Source organism: Pimephales promelas, chromosome 22, assembly GCF_988280905.1.
Source record: "Pimephales promelas chromosome 22, fPimPro1.hap1.1, whole genome shotgun sequence".
NCBI classification, from domain to species: Eukaryota; Metazoa; Chordata; class Actinopteri; order Cypriniformes; family Leuciscidae; genus Pimephales; species Pimephales promelas.
In genome coordinates, this window is record NC_142790.1 from 17177414 (window position 1) to 17202971 (window position 25558).

The following is a 25558-nucleotide window of genomic DNA, read 5'->3' on the forward strand; positions in this document are numbered from 1 at the left end:
GATGCCTTCACCCATAGTGTCAATACTAGATGCAGTGTCTCATTCCCCTTCTCATAGAACCAGAGAGTTTTTTTCAGAGTGTTTTTTTTTTTTTTTTTTTCCTGGTTCGGTTAAGACACGCCTCATAATCAAAGCCCTACAGAGCAGTTTATATGAGTACGACAAGAATATGAGTATGACGAAGTCAGGCTAAACCTAGTCATGAATATAAAGAAATGAATACTCTATATTCAGACATAAATACTCTTATTCAGCCAGAATGAATTAAATTCATCAGTAAAGACATTTGTAATGTTACTTTCACTTTCTATTCATCAAAGAATCCTAAAATAAAAACGTTTTCCACCAAAATATGTTGTAGCACACCTGTTTTCAACATTGATAATAATAAGAAATGTTTTTTTAGCGCAGAATGACTGGAATAAATTACATTTTAATATATACAATTAATGGTAAACAAACAAATTTGTAACAACATAATTGGTAACAATATTTAACAATATGACTAATTTTTCTACTGTTGATCAAATAAATGCAGCCTCGGTCAAAATAAGAGACAAAATATTTTTTTTTTAAATCTTGCCAACTTTTTAAACAATAATGTGTTTAGCTATGTAATGTATATTAGCAAATATATTACTATAGTTCACAGAGTGTTATTGCTGATCTCATCGTGATATTGTCAGTCTTAACATTCAGGGGTGCGTTTCCCAAAAGCATTTGGACACACACACACACACTCATGCGTGTATAGATGCCAACCTGAAAATGTAAATGTAATTTTCCTGTTTGTTTGTTTGTTTGTTTCATACCCATGCAATATGTTATTTTGAGAGAATTGATTGTTCAGACCTTTGTGAAATATTATTTAATAATAAATCTATAAATGGCGCTGATTTTGTTTTGTGTTTTTGTTACCCAAGTCTCTTCATTTTTTAAAGGCTGTATCTGAGATAACAAATACAATCAGGTACCTTACCTGCTATGCAGATGTTGAAGTGGTAACATTGAATTACCACACAAAAGAAAGCCTCCATCCTTTTTACATGTTCATTGTAATTTCATATCTCCTATCTCACATTTAGAGACATGAGTGTCTTTTCCTACACTCAGATGATAGATGCCTTTAGATAACCTTAGGAGGGATCCTATATATTACACGTGACATGGCTGACAACTGATCCCATGGGGTCTGCTGGACCTTGTGGGTTAAGTGATGCCACATCCAAATCATAAATCAGTCCAGCAACCAGCTCTCTTGACCTGAAGGTCATTGTTTCATTAACTTCCTGCCACTCTGAATTTTCCATCCATATCTACCCCCACAATTTACTTTATTGCTTATGCCTTATTGATTCTTGAAGTGGTAATATTCTAACTGATATTCTACAGTGTTTATAAATCGTGGCTGTTTGGAAGCAGCCACCTTCTCTCTTATGTTGATTGACAGCCCATTTCCCCAGGTTTACCCTTAAATAAGCATCAGATATTTGGCAAAGGGAATTGAACGGACAGAAGGGTGTTTTCAACTTTACAACAGCCCATCCACAGGGAAGAGCAGCTTTCCCTTCGGCTCACGCCGCTTACGCTGTGGGTGGGTTTACAGTGCTACTCTTTCACGAGATTATCAGATAAAGAATAAGGAGGATGACAGACAAGTACAATCAGATAACACCCCTACACTCAAGCAGCCTTTCTTTTCCTCCCTCGCTAAAAGAAAGGAGCCACATCTTCTGTGGAAACCCAAATAAAGGGTGGCAGCTACCTTTGATTAAACTGTGAGCGGGAGAGTAGCAGTCAGTTTCTACAACAAAACAAGGAAATGGTTTATTTCCGCAGTCTTGTTCTAACTGCTGTACTGTTACAGGTCAAATGTTTCAGAGGTTTTCTCTAGCAATGCTTAGTTTAAGTTGGAAGACACTGTAGCTTACAGTAAGTCCAACTTGTTCATTTTGAATGGTCTAAGGCTTGTGGGAGCACACTCTATAGCTCGTCATATATTGCAGGTGATACATAATTTTGACAAAAATATGTTAATATTAATCAAAACAGGGGAGGGGGGGGGGTCCAATAAGTATAATGAAACAAAAATGTAATCACTACTGGAAAATTAATATGTGGTTATTATAGGTGTCCTTTACTTTTATGTACTTACAATTATTACAATTATTATTCATTTTTTAAATTGTTAGTACAATGTGCATATTGTGTTCATGTATTGCAGAACACTTTTTGCCTCTATTGAGATGCGATACAGTGGACAGGTTTGGTGTTGTGATTAGGTTTATGGGTGGATTATGGCAAAGGGAAGGGTCAATAGTGTAATTATGCATGTAATTATAGATGTTAATTACAGCTGTAGGTTTTTAAACAATATAATTATAATGTAAAAACATACAGTATACACAGTAAATGTATTCTCAAACTACATACTGTAGTAGTTAAAGGCAACTTTATGAAGTATAGGCCTAATTCTAAGTCTTAAGAACATTGCTTGCATTACAAAAAAAAATAAAGATTTAACTCTTTTCCCGCCAGCATTTTTTGTTTTGTTTTTTTGTTTGTTTCTTAAACGTTGTCAGTCACCGCCAGCATTTTTGACCATTTTCAAAACAATTTCATGGCCCCCGTTTTTTTTTTCAATTTATTTATTTATTTTTTATGAATATCTAAGCGTACAGAATATCAGAGCAGCGCCTCTGCTTTTAGACAAAATAATTGTCTTTCATCATTCAAATCTGAATCAACCAACAGTGGCTTCAAACTGTTCATTTTATTTTGAATAAGTACTATATAAGCAACATTAGGGTCACACTGTGATCCCTTTAAGACGGGCATTTTGGTTATAGAAGTGACTCCCAGTGTATTTTGCATTATAACACAATGTTCTATTGTGTGACTATATGTAATAGCATTTGTGTACACTGATTGACACCAAGAAGTCAAGTTTTGAATGTAAGTGGCAGGACCCAGTTTCAGTTTCCACACTGTTCTGTTATTTAATCTTCCATTTTAGTCAATTCAATTCAAACTACTTTATTTATCCCCGTAGAGCAATTCAGTTTTAGCCTACCAGTCGTATCAACAAGACAAGAAGACAACACTTAGTCAAGCATTCAGAAACACTGTCAATGACATCAAATTTCATTTGGGCACAAGAACAAAGCAAATACACAGGCCACAATACATAAACCAAGTTAGGACCAACGTTCAAGTATAAATAGATAAATAAATAGATAATACTAAGTAAATACAGAGGTTTACAATGCCTGACACATATCTAGTGGGGGGAGATAACTCATAACCTGTCTAGCCTTCTGGAGCACCCGTTTTTTTTCCAGAGGGAGCTCATCAGGTCTGTCAACTGAACTCCAATGATCTTGGAGCAGATTTTAACAATACTGCTGAGGCTATTTGCATGCTAACTACCTTGACCCATTGATCCAAAATTAATAAAGATAATGTGGGCAACTCTGGCATGCAAAGATTAGCCAATCACAACAGAGATCAAGGTGGTAATGCAATTAAATTAGAATTTTTTTGCGGACTCACATTAGAAGTGGACTTAGTAAAACATCTTGCTGCATATCCTACAGTCTCATATTGCCAGGAACCATGTCCAAAATAGGAGTGAATATGTCATAATAGTGATGGGTGTCCTCTGCGATCACACACAGTGACCCACATAAGTGCTCACAGGAGGGTGAAATGAGAATGAGAGAAATAAATCAGGATTTTTCAGCAGATCAATCCACAAATCAATCAGTCTCTCATATAAATATAACTGGGCACAATCCAATCTTCTCTTAATGGGTGCAGACTTTTCTGTGCGTTTGTATGTGTATATGTATACATGTGTGTCTTTTCTAAGAGAAGTCATCTTCAATGAGATTCGCTTCTGTAAATGTCATTGTCTCTGTCCATTTATGAATATCAGAGTGAACGATGGGATCACGGAGCTAAATATCACCCATACTAAATATAAGCCGATCTAATCACAGAGGGGTGAGAGTAATTAAACTGCCCACCTATTAGTTCTGCATAGCAAAATGCCGCTTCTGATAGACTCTGCTCATTTATGTTAGGATAAAGAGTAGAGCTGTATTGAAGCATGAGATTGTATTCATTTTGACATAAAGCAACCCCACAGAACATCTGATTCTTATGTTAAAATGCACAATTAAATGGTTAGTTCCAATCCTTGATTCTGATTGGTCAATAGCTTCGCTTTATTCATGATAAAACACGGCTATGACCGCTTCACCTGACGGTTCTAGTTATCACTGCGCAACACTGCAGTTGTTTTTATTTGAGCTTTCGTGCATATTACACATTGAAACGTTGTCTCTGTTCATGGTCAGGGACTATTTTTTTCTAGCGGAAGGAAGGCTTTTAGTGATTTTAATTCATGAAAATTGCACTAATACATTTTTACTTTAATATTTTATTGCGTGGCAACCGTTTTATAAAAGCAATAAGGTACTCGAGGCAAGTGCTGTATCGTCCACAGCCTCTCGTACATTATTGCGTACTTCGGTTATCGGTTTGTATCAGTCTGAAACGGTTTGAACAATTTTTTTATTGACTATATGAGACTATATTGTTGGATTAACAATAATGTCTTGCACATTTACATTCTGCTTAACCACTATTGTTAGAATGGGTGTGATATTTGCAATAAATGTGGTTCTCCATAGACTTGAATATGTACTTTTTTTTAGATTAAAGTGGATTTGAAAACAAAGAAATTCAACTAAGAGAGGAATTGAGTCCACTGGGAACTGAGGAGATTTCACTGAATGTACGGTTACATAATGATGCTCCACAGCAGGTTAAAGTCTAAATTGTTTTTTAACATTTAAAGTTGGATCAATATAATTTAGATTATGGGGCGGCAGTGGCTCAGTGGTTCATGTGGGTTGTCCACAAACCGAAGGGTTGGTGGTTCAATCCTCGGTTCCACCTGACCAAATGTCGAGGTGTCCATGAGCAAGACACCTAACCCCAGCTGCTCCCGACGAGCTGGCTGGCGCCTTGCATGGCTGACACCGCCGTCGGTGTATGAATGTGTGTGTGAATGGGTGAATGTGAGGCAATATGTAAAGCGCTTTGGTGGCCATTAGGTCTATGAAAGCGCTATATAAATGCAGTCCATTTACCATTTACCATTTACCATTATGGCTTTCCATTACTATGTGTTTAAACTGAAATATTTCTTTTTTAAGTGATGCAGGCAGAACGTATTTTTTTTCAGTCCAACCCGAAAGCTACTGTAGCATCACCCTTGTTCTCTTGAGAAAAACTCAATAGGATTTTCTTTTATTAATCAAGATCATATTCATATATAAACAGAATTTTGAAGCCTAAATACAGTCACCACATGTAAAAGCTACAAGTTAGGCTATACAAACTATCCCACAGATGCATGTCTTAAAAATCACCATGAATAAGCTTCCAACAACTCTTTCAATCTTTCTTTAAAATCTACAAATTGGAAAGATTGAGTTAGAATAGTTTGCAAGAGTCTCGGTCTTAAACAGTTCACAAATCGAGTTGATCAATCTCAACGTACACATTGAGTGCATTAAATGGTTATGATGTATCACAGCACAGTACCTATTTATGGTTATCAGTCATCTGAATTATATTTGATATCCTATTTTCTTGCTTCTTCTTTTTTTCAGATCCTGACTTTAAAGACTTTGGAGTCCCCAAACCTCTTCCCTGTGGGTATTATTCATTCATTTATAAGCACCCTACATATGAATATATCTAATGGCTTTTCATTTTCCGTAATCTGTCTTCTTATGTCTCCTCCACTACAGTTTGTGAGTTTGAGATGGGAGGACCTGAAGGCATCATTGAATCGCAGCAGATCACCAAAGACGGCAAAGCCTTGCAGACAGAGGCAGTGGACTGCAAGTGGTACATCCGTGCCCCTCCTCGTTCCAAGGTCAGTCCCCCGCAGTCAGGCCCCGTACCAGCTTCCCCTGCTCTCGTCTAATAACTCTCCAGTTGTTTCCCTGTTGTCGTTGTGTTACCCAGCCTGCCACATTTCTGACATTTGACAGCTTGTATCTGCCTCAAGCTGTGCAGTAACCGCCTCACAGTTCAGCATTTGGATTTCTGTTTTGCAGTCGTTTGCATTATGCGGCCATTGTGAAAACATCTCGGGGCAGATTTGTATGCAGTTAGGTGGAATTCTGTTGAGGATAAAAATGTGGCAGTTCTTAGGCGCATGACATACAGCAGAATGAGCTCTCGCAGGGCTGCCGTTGTTTTGTTTTTTATGGCAGATGGGAATCAAAGGGATAGTGTTCATGTGGAAAAAGTCAGGTGTAGTCAAGTTTATTTGGGGTCAGATTTGGTTTTATAATTGGGGCACTGTTGCCAGTGGATCAGTTTACAGCTGTCCTTGTCTCACTACGATTTTATAAGCTTTTTTATTGGCATCCATAGAACCTTTCCATTGCAAAAAAAAAAACGTTCCTTACAATGGAAAAGGGGTTTTTAGATTTTTAAAAGGTTCTTCACAATAATAAAAAAAGTTTTTTTTCAAGAACTGTTCACTGCTTTAGTTTACATTTACATTTATCTGACGCTTTATCCAAAGCGACTTACAATTGCTATATATGTCAGAGGTCACACGCCTCTGGAGCAACTAGGGGTTAAGTGTCTTGCTCAGGGACACATCGGTGTCTCACAGTGGATTCAAACTCAGGTCTCTCACACCAAAGGTGTGTATATGTCTTATCCACTGCACCATCACCACCCTAGTTTAGCCTGTCTTTTTTCCATTTTTATGTTACAGTGAAAAAGATTTTCCTCCATGTAATCTGATCCAAATGGGGAAAACAGTACCCTCATTAGAATAGGATTCTCATGAAATGGCGTATGTATGACGTGCCAATTCGTATTTTCATTTTTGGCATGCTATCAACATGCATAATCGCTTTTCAGCGTGTTTATGAACGCTGTTGACTTAATGTTACATTACTGTATATAAATCTATGACCCACCCCAACCCTGTCCCTAAACCTACCTATCACTGGGGTTAATACCATTTATGAGTCTTCCCCTAGGGAAAAAATCCTTGGGAAAAAAATATCACTCCCCAGATGTAGATCTACATTTTGCTTCGTTTCACTCTGACATTTAACGGCGTGTACATAAACGAGGAATCACTTGGACATTTAACGGTGTAGACATACACCCATACACGTGGATAGCTCAAAATGCATATAGACTTGAAAGTGGCGTGTGTGTTTACACAAATATCATGATGCCATGTTGTTTTATTGCTGTATTGTGGTTAATTGCATAATTCTGCAGTCTCATATTCTTTTATAATATTCCAAACTGCACAATTGACCATTGTCCCAGTTAACCAATAGTTTGGGGTTTAAATGTCTCTTATGCTCACCAATGCTGGATTTATTTGATCAAAAATACATTGAAAGTAGCAATATTGTGAATATTATTACAATTTCATTTTTTGTTGTTTTATTTAATATTTACTTTTTTTTCCAACTGCCATTACTATGGTCTTCAGTGTCACATGATCCTTCAGAAATCATTATAATGTACTGCTAAATAAGCATTTATATTATCAGTGTTCTTATTATTATAAGCAGTTGCTTCATATTCTTTTGATCAATTTAGCATGTCCTTACTGAATAAAAATATTAATTTATTTTAGAATTTACAGCATATATATGCACTGCAAATAAGCAGGTAAAAGAGAAAGCATTTTATCATCAATAAAACTAAACACACTTCAGCTGGAACAGATGGGTTTGCCCAGAGTCGTATAGTTACCTGTGGAACTAATCAGCAGCATATGACTAAACACAATAAATTGTCTCCATTTCCTGTATATCTTTCCAAAAATGTCTATTTTGCCATGGCTCTGTGATCATATTTGTGTTTAATATGATTTATTGTTTCAGAACTTGATCTGATGTCCTTCCAGATTCACAAATCAAAAGCATATGCCCTTGTCCGTTTCACACAGTTATTCAAGCATTTTTATCATCCGCCAGCACTGCTCAAGGGAGACTAAAAATTTCAGAGCTATGACTCATGATTGCAATTATATGAATCTGCACACAATGGTTATTATGACGACTTCGCCTTTTTTCCTCCAGAGAGTGTTGATAAACCAGCATTTATCCAGTATTTAACCACGTCAGTTAATTTTTTTTTTTTCATCTTTAATCCGAATCTAGATATATGAATTTGAATAAAAAAATATGAAAACTATGAATAAAATTTAATGTAAACTATCTTTCAAGAGTTTGATTTCAGTAAGTTTGTTTGTTTGTACATTAAATCTATAGTTTGATTGACAATAGCAAGTATGTATTCAGTTTGTTCTTATTTTTTTCTCTTTTTTTATTATATTCAAGATTGATGATAAAAATAAGAAATGTTTCTTGAGCAGCAAATCAGCATATTGGACTGATTTCTGAAGAATCATGTGACACCGAAGACTGGTAATGATGCTGAAAATACAACTTTCCATCTCAGGAATAAATGAGATTTTATAATATATTAAAATAGTAAACAGGTATTTTAAATAAAAACGATGTGATCAAATAAATGCGGTTTATGTATGTGTGTAAAAGACTTATTTTAAAAACATTAAAAATCTTAGCAACCCCAAACTGTTAAATGGTAGTGTATGTTTTGTACAATATATAATATTTTTTGCAAAATATTTAAGGTAAAATGTATTTTTAATGTATTAACTGAATCATTCATGAATGTTACTGACATTGACATTTCACAACCTTACCCCGTCACACAAAGTTACGATATTTTTATAAATTAATTGACCTTGATACTCAGTCAAGGGGTCTGCATTTTTCAAATGTTTATAATATTTCAGTAAAACTTCTTATTGTATGCCTTTAACCTAAGACCAAACTGACTTGCCTTTAAAATGACTTTTGTCCTCCTTTTCCCAACGTCTCTCGTAATAAGCATAGAACTTCACGTCATCTTCACACGAGTGTAATATTGTCCATTTCATTGGAATAATTTTCTGTAGCAGCTCTGAATCAGTGTCATGTTTGTCTGGCTCTGAAATCTCACAGGAATGATTGTTTGGAGCACAGATGGCAGGGAAAGCGTAGTGTCTTCCTCTAGACACCAGCTACTGTTCCTCAAATGCCTGTCCTCCCCACATCTCTCGCAGGCTTTCATATATCTCATCCAATTAAATCCACAACAGTAAAACCTCCCAGACATGTACTGTACATCTCATCTTTTGGTTTCTTATTCGATTTACTGACTGATAGGAAAAGAAAAGGGGGTGGGGTGTATTATATCATCATGTGTTCGCAGCAATTCATCCACACATGCATTTTTGGGCTGCAGCCGGTCCTCTGATTGTCCTCTCCGCTCTGGTGGGAACGTAATAAGTCAGCATAGAGGGGGATGTGAACAGCACCTCAAAAACATCCACATGCCCTGAAGAGACAGCAGTCCCGAACTGGCCAGAGGTTGGTGTCTCGATGTCAGACAGACCTGGCTAATTTATTTCCAGAAGAGCGGTATAGGAGAACAAAGCTGAGTTATTGAGATACAATTATTGTACTGGGTAATTAAACTGTACTCAAGCATTCAAACCTGCTTCTGGGTTAGGAGGGGGCTTGTTTCAGATGGAGGGGGTGCAGGAGGTTTTAATTCATATAGTCTTTTTTTTACTGATTCGCAGATCATTTTGATAGATTTACTCTTTAAAGGCTACAGCTTTGCGTTTTCTCAAGAAATGTGAGTGGTGTTCTCATGCAATACTAACAATTCAATGTTGAAACTGGCTAGATACCATTTGCATTATATATATATATATATATATATATATATATATATATATATATATATATATATATTATTTACATATGTTAGTGTGAAATTGAACACTATTCCAATGTTATTTTCAATAATAATAATAAAAAAACATAAGAATATTAAAATGAGAAAAAATAATGTAACAAAAAGAAAACAAAAGATAATTTAGAAGTTAACTATGACATTAATGCGATTAATCGCGATTAAATATTTTAATCGTTTGACAGCACTAATATATATATATATATATATACAGTCAACCCAAAATGTATTTAGACACCTTCAATATTTCTCATATTGTCACAGTTTATTCACTATAGTTTTGAAAATGGTACTAAAATATGACAATAATTATCAAATCAGTTGATATTTCATTGGTTTTGGCCATCTAGTTTTGGCCGTTAGGGGCTGTTTGCACAACACCGTTTTCAACTAAACATTTTAAAATTTTGATGCGTTTTGGCGGTTTGTTTACATGACAATGGCGTTTTGGTTGCCTAAAACTGCAAAGTTTCCAAAACAAGCGCAAGTTTTAAAAAGGTTCTCCGTGTAAACAACAAAAACGCATGTCATGCACATACATATTACGTTTTCAGTCTATTATGTTTCATCTGCATCTAATGGCCTGGCAGCAGAATACAGCGTGACATTTTCGCGGATACGTGTGAATGGCGATAATTTTGACAATGGGGGTCGTCTGAAAAACTTCTTAATTTTAAGCATATCGTTGTGGTGTAAATGTACCCTTAGAATATCTCACAAATTTGAATAGCTGTCAGCTGTTTCACAAGTTCACACTCACAAATGATCAGAGAGTAAATTGTTATGGGTATTTGGCGTGCTGTCCAGGGGGAGACCAGAGTACTTCCCCCATATCTCTCGTTAGGAAGATAACCAGGCAAGTGTGAGGAGATGGGGTGGTGGAAGGATGCTGAAAACTGTCGAGGAATATGGATGAGTCGACTGCGTGTATTTATAGGCATTACTCATGCTGATTGAGTGGACCTGTTGAATATTAATTGCTGACAGCTGTTTGGAATGACTTGATTGTTTGATCATTAGAACGTGTTCCTCCCGAACCATGCAAATAAACCATAATTAAATGTAAGTACACAATTAGATAATATCAATTTAGGTCAACCAATTACCATGCTTAATTTTGTTCAGTATGTGGTGTAAAAAGGTTGTATTAGCAATTAAAGAAAAAACACTTAAAGGAGTAGTTCACTTTTCAAAAAACTTTTGCTGATAATTTACTCACCTCCATGTCATCCAAGATATCCATGTCTTTCATTCAGTCGAAAAGAAATTAAGGTTTTTGATGAAAACATTCCAGCATTTGTCTCCATATAATGGACTTCAGTGGGAACCAAACGGTTCAAGGTCCAAAAGACAGTTTCAGTACAAGCTGCAAACTTTTCAAAGGGCTTTAAACGATTCCAGATGAATAAGGGTCTTATTAAGTGAAACGATCGCTCATTTAATAAATAAATAAATAACAAAGTTTAAGTTTTATAAGCTCAAATGGTCGCCTTGCTCTACTGTATTCTATGACGCACGTTTGTGACTCTCCAGTTCAAACTGAAATCTTTTTCCGAGTCATTTAATTCATTCAACGAACGAAATGAACAAATTGACTTGGAAAAAGATTTATTCGTTTTGATGAACGAGTTTGAACAGGAGAGTCACGAACATGCATCACAGTAGAGAGCAAGGCGACCATTTATGAAGAAATGTTGGTTATATGTCACAGTTTACTTTATTTTGCTATCCTCACTTCCATAAATCAACTAGTGCCCTGCACCCACTAGTAAAAAAATAATATCAATAATTATATCTTGTGTCTGAATACATTTTGATTTGACTGTATATGGGTCATAAATTGATCATTTGTTTGTCTTTGTTTTTTTTTGTTTGTTTTTTTTTTCATTAAGAAACCATATGTCTGATCACTTAAAAGCATACTTTTCCTTATTCAGCACAAGTACACATTATTCAGTAAGTAGCATAGATGGTGTCGGATGAGTTTTGTATCAAACTTTTGGGGTTGAAAATATAAAATTTAAAAGCAAGCACCACTAAATTAGCGTGTAATGATAAGACTACTGTGACTGATCTGAGGACCGCCCAAAACTTTTGATTAAATATTTGCTTTTATCACATTATACAGTACATTCCTCTACCTTAGGGTTTATAAGGCACTGTTAGTGATTGGCTATTCAGTGGATTCACTTTCAGCATCAGTTTCTGGATTTTGCTTTCAGCTGCCTTAAGGTGTTAGATTATTAGGAGAGTCTATCTTAATAACCAGACAGGTTCCCTAATGCTTCATTTACTGATCTGGGCAACTTTCTAAAATCAATTCAGTCTAATTACTGTCTCAAACATTGTTGATATTCCTCATAGTGAATTGGGACTAACAAGCTGGCACATATGAGTCTGCTTTCGTCTTCATGTGATTCTCTGAGCATATTAGAAACCCTCGTTTCCTTTATGTTTTATTTGTCCAGATGTGAGTGAGTGGGGTTTATATACAGTATTTTTTGCTGATGATGTAAGATTGTACACACCACAGCATCCCAGAAAGAATACGGTGTCACTAGTTCATTACTTATATCGTTGGTGTGAGCATATTGTTGGTGGCAAGGACAAACCAACCAATGTCACTGGCATGACACATCGATATATAGTCCCCCTATAAAAGTGGAAAATGTGGTTGAATTAAAAGCTATAACAGTGGAAAGATTTACTGAGTTGTTGAGTAACACATGAGCCTTTACCCAGTGCTTGAACTGGGGTGCTTCATTTACTTGTCATAATGGAACACCAAGTGCTCATTAAATGTAAAATCACTTCACTTTATACTGCAAACTCCACCTGCTGAGAGGAGAACATGCTGTACTAATATTTGGAAGGTTTAATTCTGTCAAATAGTGTAATGTTATCATTGTGATGGTTATTTTAGCAGTGTATTTGGAATAGTACTATACCTAAAATTAAAACTCAGTCATTTACTCTCGTGTTGTTTCAAAACTGTTTGACTGACTCTCTGTGGAGCACAAAGAGAAATTTTAAAGAACGTTGTGATCTCTTTTTTTAATGCAATTACAGTGAATGGAAGTGAGAGATTTAAATCTACAAAAAGGATGCAAAACCATGATAAAAGTATCATAAAAGCTAGCTGTTTGGATCTTCTGAAGACATATGATAGCCCTACGTATGGGAAGACGGATGTTTAACCGATTTTTCACTGATGGCCTTTTCTTTCAGTAATCTGTTAACCATTGTGTCCAAATCTGTGAGTTGAGAACAGAGTCCAATTGATTTGTGATTGATTCATTCAAAATGGTTTTGTGAACAGTTTAGTGATCCATTGACGAGATCTATAAAAGAATGATTAAAAGAAAAAGAAAAAAAAACCTGATGGATTCTTGTTATCATCATGAACTGTGGTCACACAAAGTTATTGTATATCTAAGGGTGTATTCACACCTGCCTTGTTTGGTTCGATTGAATCGAACTCTAATTCATTTGCCCCCTTGGTGCGGACCTTTTGGGCAGGTGTGAATACAGCAATCGAACTCGGGTGCGGACCAAACAACCGAACCGAGACCCAGCTGAAGAGGTGGTCTCGGTACGGTTCCAAACGAACTCTGGTACGGTTCGTTTACGGTGTGAACGTGAACCGACCCAATTGCAAGAAAGCACTGCGTCGAAAGAGAATATTGCGCGTCTTTCTGCGCGTCGTGTGTGAATGTCTAATCGCGCAAAGATGCAAAAAAATATAATTTGCAGTTCATAAAGCATTTGCAGTTCACCACCTTTTGGTGGTGGTTGACGAGTTTCCCCCTTAAAGCGAGTGCCGAGAAAAATTCTATATAAATGTAATGAATTATTATTATTATTAATGTAAGGATAGTTACAATACAAGGATGATGATGCGTTAATTTACGTTAAACTGGACAAACTTAATCGCAAGCGTTAACATTGACAGCACTTGTTAGTACACAATAAGAATCTCATTATTTGAATGAGTGAACATAGCCCCTCGCTAATGAAAACTTTATACCTTCTCCGTCTTCTGTGCAGTGTCACTTGTAACGCAAAGTTGAGATGTTGCCCAGAGATCAAAAAAAAAACAGAAGGTGGTCGAATGAAAAGATGCACGAGAGACGAGAGTTGTCGTATTTCCCCGCGTTTATAGAGCCACTCAAACGTTACACTCGTCGTCTTCTCAAAATCCGAATTACAACTTCGTATAGATGACATTGTATCATATGATACTCATTAGTTTCTTCATATTGCGTTTGTACAGAATTAACACAAAATTAGTAAAAGAACAAATATTGCAGTATGAAATATATGGAAATATCTCCATGCTGAGCCTTTTTTGCACTTCCTGATTTCCCTTGAGAATCCTTGTCCAATGAATGGACGACCTTAGCACACGTGTGGTTTGGTTTACAAATTTTGGTTCACTTGCAAAAAGAGCAGTGTGAAAGCGAACCGTACCAAAAAATAATAATAATAATAATTTATTTGGTCCGGACCAAAGCAAGTGAACTATCGGACTTTACTGGTGTGAATACACCCTTAATGTCAGGATGTTACTTAAGTAGTGACTGATCTTTTCTTTCGTACTATAACACACATCCAAATGAAACAGATTATTAAAAAGAAAAAAAAAATGGGTTTGACAAAATTATGACAACATATGTTTTTGCATTACTTCAACTCATCAAAATGTTATGCAATTTTATATGCAATGTTATACAATATTCAAATCAATTTATTTAATCACTTTAATGTAATTGAATTTGAAATAACATTAAAGTTGACTACTTAAAAATTTAAGGCAGCAACTTTTATTTTTTACAGGGCATCGGTTGTTGATTGGATGAAGGCAGATCTGAAAGTGGACTAGATGATTGGATGATATTTTAATTAAAAATTACAATATTTTTTTACATTTTAAACATATGCATGGGTAAATCATTCACACTTAGATTAATAATATGCATTTAGAAAACCGATATGAACATACTACCGACTTGGTAGTAGCATTGGAAAATGACACAAATCATATGAAACACATTTGTGAAACTATTTTGGATATTCTTCAAAAACTCGAAGGACATGAGGGTGACTAAATGATGACAGAATCTTTTAATATTTCAAACAGTGAAAATGGGAGTCTGGTTGAAGAGAGGTGTGAATTAAGCTTGATTAGGGTCAGATTGGGTGAGAGGAGAACAGATGGTTTGTTCTAACACCTCCCTGGTTTTTAGGGAGCCCAAAGGAGCTGGCATGAGTAGATGTGCAGGTTATTGCCGTTCTTCAAGAGCTCATTATTGCAACTTTTCGAAACCTCTGAATTTTGTGTTCAAGTTGAATTTTAAACATAACCTTCTGTGTTCTCGTTGTTGATCTATCTGTGCAATTATCATCAATCTGAGGCTTTTCTGACCACAGAGATCTGTTCTGTAAAGCAAACACAGTTTACCAGGGGATCTAGATGTCATTGACATCTGGGATTGTTGTGTTGAAAGAGAATTGTCCATTTCCTGTGTGGAAATCCTAGTGTGTTAGAAGTAAAAGATTTCCAATGGGTTTAATAGTCTGTTTTTGCTCTGTTCCCCTCTCTCTTAGATCTATTTACGTTTCCTAGACTACGAGATGCAGAACTCCAATGAGTGTAAACGTAATTTCGTGGCGGTGTACGACGGCAGCAGCTCGGTGGAAGACTTGAGGAATAAGTTTTGCAGCACGGTGGCCAACGACGTCATGCTGGTGTCCGCGCTGGGAGTAGTTCGCATGTGGGCCGACGAGGGCAGCCGAAAGAGCCGTTTCCGGATTCTCTTCACTACCTTCCAAGAGCGTAAGCCTTACACACACACACTTACAGTACTACACTTAAAGCTCTCCGTTCCAACCGTTGTTTGTGTTTACTGTATTTATTATTTAGGCCTACACTGAATGAATCTCATGAAGAAATGGATGGGTCATATTTAACATCAAAATGACAAGAAACAATCAGAAATTGCACTTCTGTTCAAAAGTTTGTCTGTAAAAAAAAAAAAAAAAAAGTCACTTTCCCTGTTCCCTCTGCTAAGTAGCATTTATACGGCTTTATACGGGCTACACGGGAGAACACAGATGCACAGAATAACAGGATTATTAATTTAAGGGATAAGCTGTTCCTGCTGGGACAGAGCGTTTTCTTGGAAACATGGGTTCTGCGGTGGTGCCCCGCCACCCGGGCGTCTTTGAATCGGTGGTCCCTTGCAGTTAGTCACATCTCTCCGGGTGGCAGCGCTAGCAGCATCAGAAACTATAGAGTGTAATGGGGGTGGAGAGAGAGAGAGAGAGAGAGAGAGAGAGAGAGAGAGAGAGAGAGGAACTTGAAGGATGGGTGCTCTAAAAGAGGATGAAGTATTGTGGGAACGGAGAGACAGAAAAGGAGCTATAAAGATTGAGTATCTGGCTATGAGAGGAAGTGCTGAGAGAGAGAAAGTGAAAATAGGGTGATAAAATGTGAGTTTAATGTTTAGCTGGTAGCACACTCATCATTAGTGCACACTGCCGGCATCAAACGGCTTTCGTTGTAATGGTCTCAACACCGTTCCTGTGACGCCCCATCGCCATTTGTCTTGTCCCAGTGGTCCCTAAAAACGACCTCAGCCTAAGCACGCCGTGCCGATGCTGCTGGGTAAAAGATTAAAAGGAAATGATGCCACCACCCTCATTGTGCACAGAAGAAGCAGTGTATACTGTAGCAGTATAATTTATATATGTACAATTATAAATATAAACAAATGCTAAATAGAATAAAATTATGAAATCTGTCACTTTCCCAGCAAATAATTGTAAAAATACATACTGCTTTTGATTTTGTAGTTGGTGCATTTCATTATGTACTGCTATTACCAAGTTCAACATTTTGGAAACATGTATACATGCATGTGTGTGAATGTATGTAAGTAGACACACAATTATTTTATTCTATTTACAGCAGTTGTTTTAAACAGTAAGAACAATAACTTTTCAGATTTTATTAAAATATTTGTTTTAATAAAATACAATAAATATCTTTACATGCATTCAAATAATATATATATATATATATATATATATACTGTATATATATATATAATCACAATATCTCTTTGTCATATGCAGTAAAAGTTCCTTTTTTAAACATTAAAAATATATAGCCTTCTTTATATTTTAGCAAAGTTGTTCCTTGCATCCTTGCAAGGGGATCATCATATTTTAGGGTACTTCCTCGGCATCAACAAGTTTAAAAACCGCTGGTGCTGAAAATAGTAAATGAGCAATTTTGTGCAGAGTACCAGACAGCAGCAGAGCAGCACAGCTTCCACTTCTTCTGATTGATTGCGGGGCTTTAATGGACATTAGTGTGCGTTTAAAGAGAGAGGCGGATATCCTGAAGCATGCGGGAGAAGAATGGTGGAGGGAATGAGTCTGTGGTTTTGGTTCTGAGGCCCTTGAGGCTGCAGAAAACACATAGTGCTCTTTCTGGGATAGAAAGATGCAGCTGCGCGTCTGCGTCAGTCTTGGTGAATGGCGATAGGTGGATTTGTGTAGGAGCCCAGTGTCTTTTGTGCAGCCCTATCCAGTGAATGAACACAGGATGTGCGGTTGCCCGGGTAACACCCCTGCATAACTTGTCCAGGCACTTACTTATGCACTCACTTTCTCCCTCTGGTTTGCTAGCCTCAGCAGCTGAACGGGGGAAACCACCATCTACTGAAAGAGTCTTGCCCAGCACACCTTTAAATAAGTGAAACTGTATGTTCTTGCATATAATGTGATTAATTCAGCATATCTGAGAGCCTTTCAATCTGATGACAGACTTAATGAATGAACAATTATTTTGGATTCACTTAGAAATTGGTAGAAAATTTCACAATTATAGCCTAATTAAGAAACAAGAAGTTGCAAAATGGATATTATATATATATTTGCATCCAATAATTGCATCCAAAATTACATCATATATGTGTGTGTAGTGTGTAGAATTATTTTGTATATGTAAATACACACAAATGTATGCATGTATATATTTAAGAAATATTTGCATGTATATACACAAACTTTTATTTTGGATGCGATTAATCGCGATTACAAAAATTAATTGCGATTAATCGCATCCAAAATAAAAGTCTGTGTTTACATAATATATTTGTGTGTGCTGTATATAATTATTTTGTATATATAAATATCTATGCATGCATGTATATATTTAAGAATTATTTGGGCTTAAATTCTGTATATATATATATATATATATAAAAATACATAAACTATATTATATAAATATAAATATGTTATATATGAATAACACATTTTGTTAAATATATACATGCACGTGTGTGTATTTATATATACAAAATAATTATATACAGCCCACACAAATATATTATGTAAACACAGGCTTTTATTTTGGATGTGATTAATCGCAATTTTTTGCACAGCCCTAATATATATATATATATATATATATATATATATATATATATATATATATATATATATATATATAGTATTTTTCTTCTAAAACACATCAATAATCTTTGTTTTATATCTTGTGCAAGACCTTTATTTTTAAGAAAGTGTAGGCCTGTATGCATTGTTGTTATTTTGTAAGATTGTGTAATTCATGCACTATGTGTAAACAGCCACTTTACATTAAGGTTTCATTTGTTAACAGTACATTAGTTACCTCGAACTATGAACAAACGCTGCTCTGTGCATTTATTGTAAGGTCTCTGGAAAATAATTTCTATGGAGGTTGAAGGCCTTTTCAATGGATAGTTTACTAAAAAATTCAAATTCTGAAAATCATTTTCTCACCCTCAAATTGTTCCAAACCTGTATGAATTTCTTTCAGCTGAACACAAAATAAGATATTTAGAATTGGGTAACCAAACAGTGGATAGGACCTCACTGACTTCTTCAATAGTGATTTTGTCCTATACTGTGGAAGTCAATTGGTGTCCCATCCGAGAAAGGAAGTCCAGTCTCTTTCAGTTCCTTGTTTAGGAGAAATACAGAGCTGCAGCGCCACCTAATGGAACTGTATCAGAACGTGAAGGCGAGAGAGTCGTGAGGACTGCATTTCTGGAATTATGAGTCATCCTAATTTACGTTGTTATTCCTCATCTGGGAGCAGCTCGAGAATACTGTCATTAATAAATCCTCAAGGTACATTCAGTCAACCTTGAAGCTGCTATTTTAGGGGGGTTTTGTATGAACTAGGTGATCTATGTCCTCTGCAGACTGCAAAATGTCAAGTGAGGTATGTGGGAAGGGAACTGGCCACACATTGGTGGGCGTGTTGCACGCGAGGCGATTGAGACCGAAGCCCCGCCCCTTCTGCAAGTCACCTTGGCTGTAACTGAGCCTCCAGATAGTGATGTTGTAAATGTTATGAGAGGTTGTCTTCATGCATAAACTTTCTCATTTCTCATTTTATAATTTCAGCTGAGACATTCATCATTTTTTCAGCTCAAACGGAGACTGCGTGAACACTCTCCCTAATATTTTTTTCACACCAATATTGGATTAATCTGCTTTGATCTTGAATGATATTAGTGCTTTTATAAATATTGAAGTACTTGCAGTTTGTGTCTGCATTCGTTATCATCTTGGCAATAGTTATCCTCACCACATCTTGGCAAGTTGAAACTTGTAAACTTATTGTATACATTTTTATCTTTATTCACTTTATTCACTGTATATGCATGCATGGACTCTTTCTTGAGGTGAAACCAGAATAATATTAATAGAAATATTACAAAATATCTGTGCAGCTTCTACAGACATGGACTTGTTTCCATGCATATTTGAAGAGCTATATTAAAATTCATGCATAGCAGAAGGCAACAGAATTTGATTTGGTTGGTTTGAGTAATGGGTTTCTAAATTTGAACTGTATTGATGCACAGACACAGTCAGATAGACATTTGTGAGATTAATTGTGTTCATGGGATAAGATTATAGACAGCGTCTTATTAACAGGGAGAAATGAAGTGTAATGTGACATTAGCATTATCCATTTTTCCCTCTCATCAGCTCCCTGTGAGGCAGATGCTTTCTTTTGCCACAGTAACATGTGTATCAACAACACGCTGGTGTGCAACGGAGTCCAGAACTGCGTCTACCCTTGGGACGAGAACCACTGCAAAGGTAAATTGTACTTTTGTTAAATGTCCTGTCAAATCTCGAGTGGTTCGAGTGCATATCTCACCCCTGTTTTTCTCTAAATGATGATCAATCCCCGAGGAGAAGAATTGTCTTAAAATTTGTCCCCTTTTTGTTCATGTTTTATAGCTAATCAATCAAATATAACTCATAGCTGTTAAAAAAAGACCTTGTAAAGCCTTCAAAATTCTGCACGGGTTCATTGATTGATTTTGCACTGCAATGCTGCTGCTGGGAAAAATGAGCAGGCCACTAGATATTCATTTGTATATGTGAATGACTTGCTCTGGCTGGATTTGAATAAGTGCAGTTCAAGCTATATCACGCTTATATTTTGCATAAGCTGTCCAAGCTAAATTAACTGAATGTTGATAATAATGCTGCTGGGACCCTCCATTGAGAATTGTTTTAGCTCAGCTTGTTTTCCACAATAGGGGCATATGGAGAAATTATTTTAAAAAGGCCTAAAACTTTGACATTTTGTCTAAAACATATTTGACATCATCAAACACAATTTATCAGTTATTACCAATTAGTATTTAATTGATGTAATACTCAAGTTAGTTGAATCATATTTATATTGGGGGTCCAATGAAGGTTTTTAAATGGTAACTAAACCCCTGGTCAGAGCCTGACTCCACCTACTGGCAATATTTGAAAATGCTGAAAAAGTGGTCTGACCCCAGCGGAGATAGAGGGGACGAAATAGATGCTAAAACACACTATCCCGGTCATTTTCAATACTCACAATTCCAATTCCTGACTCGCTACAGTGGTTTTGACGACACAATATGGTTTTTATATGGTGAATGGTGAGCTGAAACCTGCGTACGTCACGTAGTGCGGAACATCCAATAGGAAAATTCAACTGCAGTAGCCACCGTTCAACCTGAAGAGGGCAGCACTAAGACGTTTTTACACCATATATTGTAGAAATAGAACACTTTATAAACAAATGTCAAAAAAGTTACTCGAATCAATAATAAAGATCCATTCTTACAGATCATTAACTAAAAAAAGTTGCTTTAGTGTTTAGTTACTCTTTAACAAAGTGTATTTTTCAGGGTTCTCCTTATCTTCAGTTATTAATTATATATGTTTTACACATTTTTTAACACATTTACTAAAGTAGACTTGTTTAATTTTGCTTTCTATAGTTCAATTGTAAATCATAATATTAAGACTTAGTTTTAAACAGTAATAAAAAAGTTAAAAATAATACGAAATAAAATGTTGCAAAAATAGTTCCTTTTTAAAACAATTGAAAATTGAATGGAACATGTTATTTATTAAATATCATATCATTTAAATCAACCTTATAATAGCCTTAAATATAACGAATAAAAACAAAAAGTATAGAAAGTAAATAAATATTAAGAAATAATGAATATTAAAATTGTATATATATATATATACAAAGACCATGCAGATTCTTTTGGTTTTGGTGCAATGACATTATAAAAGCCAAATGATTTAATTTAGAAAAATATCATAAGGCCTTAGTTTGGGGTTTGTCTGCACATCTGAATGCAAATGCTTGTCTCCTCTGAACCAAAGCCAGCGCAGATGTTTTACGCTCACTGTGCTACATAAATGTCAACGCTCTCCCATTAGAATGATTTACTGCTTCTGTGTGCAGTTTGTAATCTCTTTGATACAACTGTTTCAACACAAGGTAACCCACGGTGACATTGCATGCCTGCAGTAATCATTTATTATGCTTCTTGTTGTGTTTTGCAGAAAAGAGGAAAGCCAACATCCTGGACAACCTCAATAACACCAACAGCACCATCATCGGCGTGACGTGCTGCATCGTACTGATCCTACTTGTCATATCTGTGATCGTTCAAATCAAGCAGCCACGGAAGAAGTACATCCTGAGGCGGGAAGACTTTGACCCCACCATGTTCCAAGAGGTGTTCCAGGAGCCACCGCATTATGAACTGTGCACTCTCCGCAGCGCGGCGGCCACATCCGCGGACCTGGCCGAGCTGGCCGAGGACTTTGAGAGCTACCACAAGCTGCGGAGCGCCTCCTCGCGCTGTGTCCACGAGCATCACTGCGGTTCCACGCAGTTGTCCAGCAACAAGGGCAGCCACACCAACCTGTGCGCCCGCGAGGCGGCGGCGGCCATCCTGACGGACCTCCCGCCACAACCCATGCGGCCGCTTCCTCCCCAAACCAACCGCAGGAACATTCTGGTAATGAGACACACCTACTCACAAGACGCCGCAGATGCCTGTGACCTAGATGATGACCTGGAGGAAGTGCCCACCACTAGCCACAGGCTGTCCAGACATGAGAAAGCAGTGCAGCGGTTAGTATCCATTGATTTTTGATGATACAAATGTACAAATTCATCATAATGCACATTTTGGAAGGATTAACTCCCACTCTCATTTTTATTCCTCTTTAGCTCCTCTAATCAGCTTCTCATTGTTTGGTTGTTTTAGCTATCTTATCTTTTTCTTTCCTTTGTTTGTTTTTTGCTTTGATATTCTCTTTTTTTTGTCACTGAGACAGCATCCCAGTCAGAGCTGAGTTTCTAAAAGCTGTAGAAATGCAGATGCATTAAGTAAATGCATGCAGCAAGGGAAAGGCTGACACTTCTCAATGTTAATGTTCAGCTAAAGACATGCTACATTAAGATGGAACTTTGAAATAAACAGCCTTTTTTAGGTCCGTTTTCAGGGAGAATATGTGAAATTATCGAAAGGGTTTCTTTTTTAACAAGCTTCCCTTTCGCAGTGGAACTATACACTGTGTCATGGAGTTGAGCTGGTGTCTGAAGCACGTGTGTTACAGTACACAACAATTTTGATTGGATAGCGCAGCCACAGTGACATCACAGATGCTGGGAGAGTATATAAGGGCACCTAGAAAGAATGTCATCAGCTTCTTTGTCTCCTAGCTCTTCAGCTCTCATGCCAGATCCGGAAGCCCACTCTGTGGCCTGATCTAGTTCTGAGAAACTAGATGTAATGGGAGTTGAGGCATATGTTTTGAATAAGTCGGTCTCTTTCCTCACCACCACAAATGAGGAGCTGGTCGACAAAATGACCTGCTCCACTGCCAATTGATCCTGAGGCCTCTTCTGGACCTTTGAAATGAATGCTCAATATTTTTACTCTTGGAGGAGGTGGTCCCTCTAGAAACTATGGCTGAGGTTCCAGGTGGCAGTTCTCTAGTCTACCCCTCCTCTTTGGTTGTAGATACAGAGAGGCTGCAATCTACCTAGTCAGTTCTACCCTGGCATACTGTAGATCATGTAAAATGGGTGATATTTTTTTGAAGTTCTGGGTCACTAGGTGCGCAATCTTTGGCTACAGCTTGATGATGATTTAACTTCACAGTGAGCAGACATTTGGGCAGTATGGTATAGTGGGTATTTCGTTCCAATAGTGTGAACTTCACTATGCAGTGTAGAGGTCCACTTTGGAAGGGAATGTCTCAGGTTAAGACTGTAACCATGGTTCCCTGAGAAGGGGAATGAGACACTGCGTTGTGTTGCCACACTTTTGGCATGTTTGTATGGCTTCCTTCAGAAAAATTAGGCTGATAAAGTTTTTTATAGGCACCTATACTCACCTGGCACACCTGTGACGTCACCTGACTGTGACTCCAACTCACAAGGAGTGTTACCATAGCAGCAACTCCATAGTACAGTGTCGTGTTCCTCTTCTCAGGAAACCATGGTTATATTTGTAACCCAAGACTTTATGCAGACTATTGTTCAAAGTTTGGGGTGAGTAATATATATATATATATATATATATATATATATATATATATATATATATATATAACAAATAATCCTGAAATAAAATGCATCACATTTCAGATTTCCACATTCCGTCCCTCAGATGAGACGTAAAACCAAGGTCCTAAAAATCCCATAGCACTTCTGGTAAAAAGTATGGGTGTAACCCAGGTGTCCTGGCCAAATCACCTCAATTGGCCCTTGCCAATCATGGCCTCCTAATAATCCCCATCAATTGAATTAGCTCTATCACTTTCTCTCCTCTCCACCTATAGTTGGTGTGTGGTTAGCGTACTGCACCGTTGTACGGTGGCTGCCGTCGCATCATCCAAGTGGATGCTGCACACTGGTGATGGTTGAGGAGAGATCCCCTGACATGATTGTAAAGTGCTTTGGGTGTGCAGTACATATAAAAGCAATATATAAATGCCTCATCCACTCATCCATCCATCCATCCACCCAAACAATAATTAAGCAGCACAACTGTTTTCAACATTGATAATAATAAGAAATGTTTTTGGGCACTAAATTAGCTTATTAGAATGATTTTTGAAGGATCATGTGACACTGAAGACTGGAGTAATGATGCTGACAATTACTGAATTACTGGAGTAATGAGGTTATCACAGGAATAAATTACATTTTAAAATATATTAAAATAAAATAAAAATATCATAAGTTGTAATAATATTTCACAATAATATTTTTTTGTATTTTTGATAAAATAAATGCAGCCTTGGTGAGCTAAAGAGACTTCTTTCAAAAACAATTAAAAAATAATGATATATACAATATATATACCATACCATACCATCTTCTTCCGCTCATCCGGGGCCGGGTCGTGGGGGCAGCAGTCTAAGCAGAGATGCCCAGACTTCCCTCTCCCAGACACTTCCTCTAGCTCTTCTGGGGGGATACCGAGGCGTTCCCAGGCCAGCCGGGAGACATAGTCACAGTATATATATATATATGAAGAGTTCAGATGCAAAAGCCTCTAAGTGACATTTGAAATTTTCTTCTAGAATGATCATTTTTAACAAGCCCGTATATTTAAGTTCAGTAATTTCACTTAAATGGCAATGAAGATTACCTATGAATGAACCTATGAACGAGCTTGATAAAAATGATCATTCTAGAAGAAAATTTCAAATGGCACTTACAGGCTTTTGCATCTGAACTCTTCATATATATATATATATATTCTACCCCAAACTTTTGAACAGTGTGTTTATTCTTGACTAAATGAAAATGACAGGGTTAATGAAACGGTTTTAAAAAGTAGTCCGCAAACAAAGTAAATGTGCATTATAATTCATTATGCAAAAAAATACCATGATATTAAACATACAAGCAATGATATTCCAGGTTCTGCCTCATTGGGTCTCTAAACAAACATGAATCTGAGTACAACACAACTAGGGTGTAACAGACAATCTGAAGGTAAGACTCTTTAAACACACTTAATTTTATGTATTTAAATGTTTGTCTAGTCAGTGTCTGTTTTTTTCGGTTGTTGTTGTTTTTTTTATTGTACTACTTATTTTGTGTTTTGTCAAAACCCTTCATCATTGTCATTGAGACGGTCATTGTAGGACATATGACCATCTTGCATTGGTTGCATCTTGCACCGTCATGATTACTTTCTTTTATTTGTTTTGGCAAATCCTGACAAGGTATCAAAAATTATGGGTCGGCTAAAGCACATCACTTTGTTGA

At 36.7% G+C, this 25558-nt stretch overlaps 1 protein-coding gene across 3 annotated transcripts in view; it reads left to right on the plus strand.

Annotated features, from left to right (window-relative positions):
* The window catches only part of neto1l (neuropilin (NRP) and tolloid (TLL)-like 1, like), an 85744-nt gene that overhangs the window by 55622 nt on the left and 4564 nt on the right, over positions 1 to 25558 (plus strand). For all 3 annotated transcript variants that reach the window (XR_016149125.1, XM_089125474.1, XM_089125475.1), the window contains 6 exons: positions 5685 to 5726; positions 5826 to 5953; positions 15505 to 15733; positions 19954 to 20067; positions 21823 to 22399; positions 25208 to 25282. Coding sequence is in view for 2 of the 3 variants with exons in the window: in XM_089125474.1 (XP_088981600.1) it covers positions 5685 to 5726; positions 5826 to 5953; positions 15505 to 15733; positions 19954 to 20067; positions 21823 to 22399; positions 25208 to 25268 (1151 nt within the window). In the remaining variant the exon portion in view is untranslated. The remainder of the gene's footprint in view (positions 1 to 5684; positions 5727 to 5825; positions 5954 to 15504; positions 15734 to 19953; positions 20068 to 21822; positions 22400 to 25207; positions 25283 to 25558) is intronic.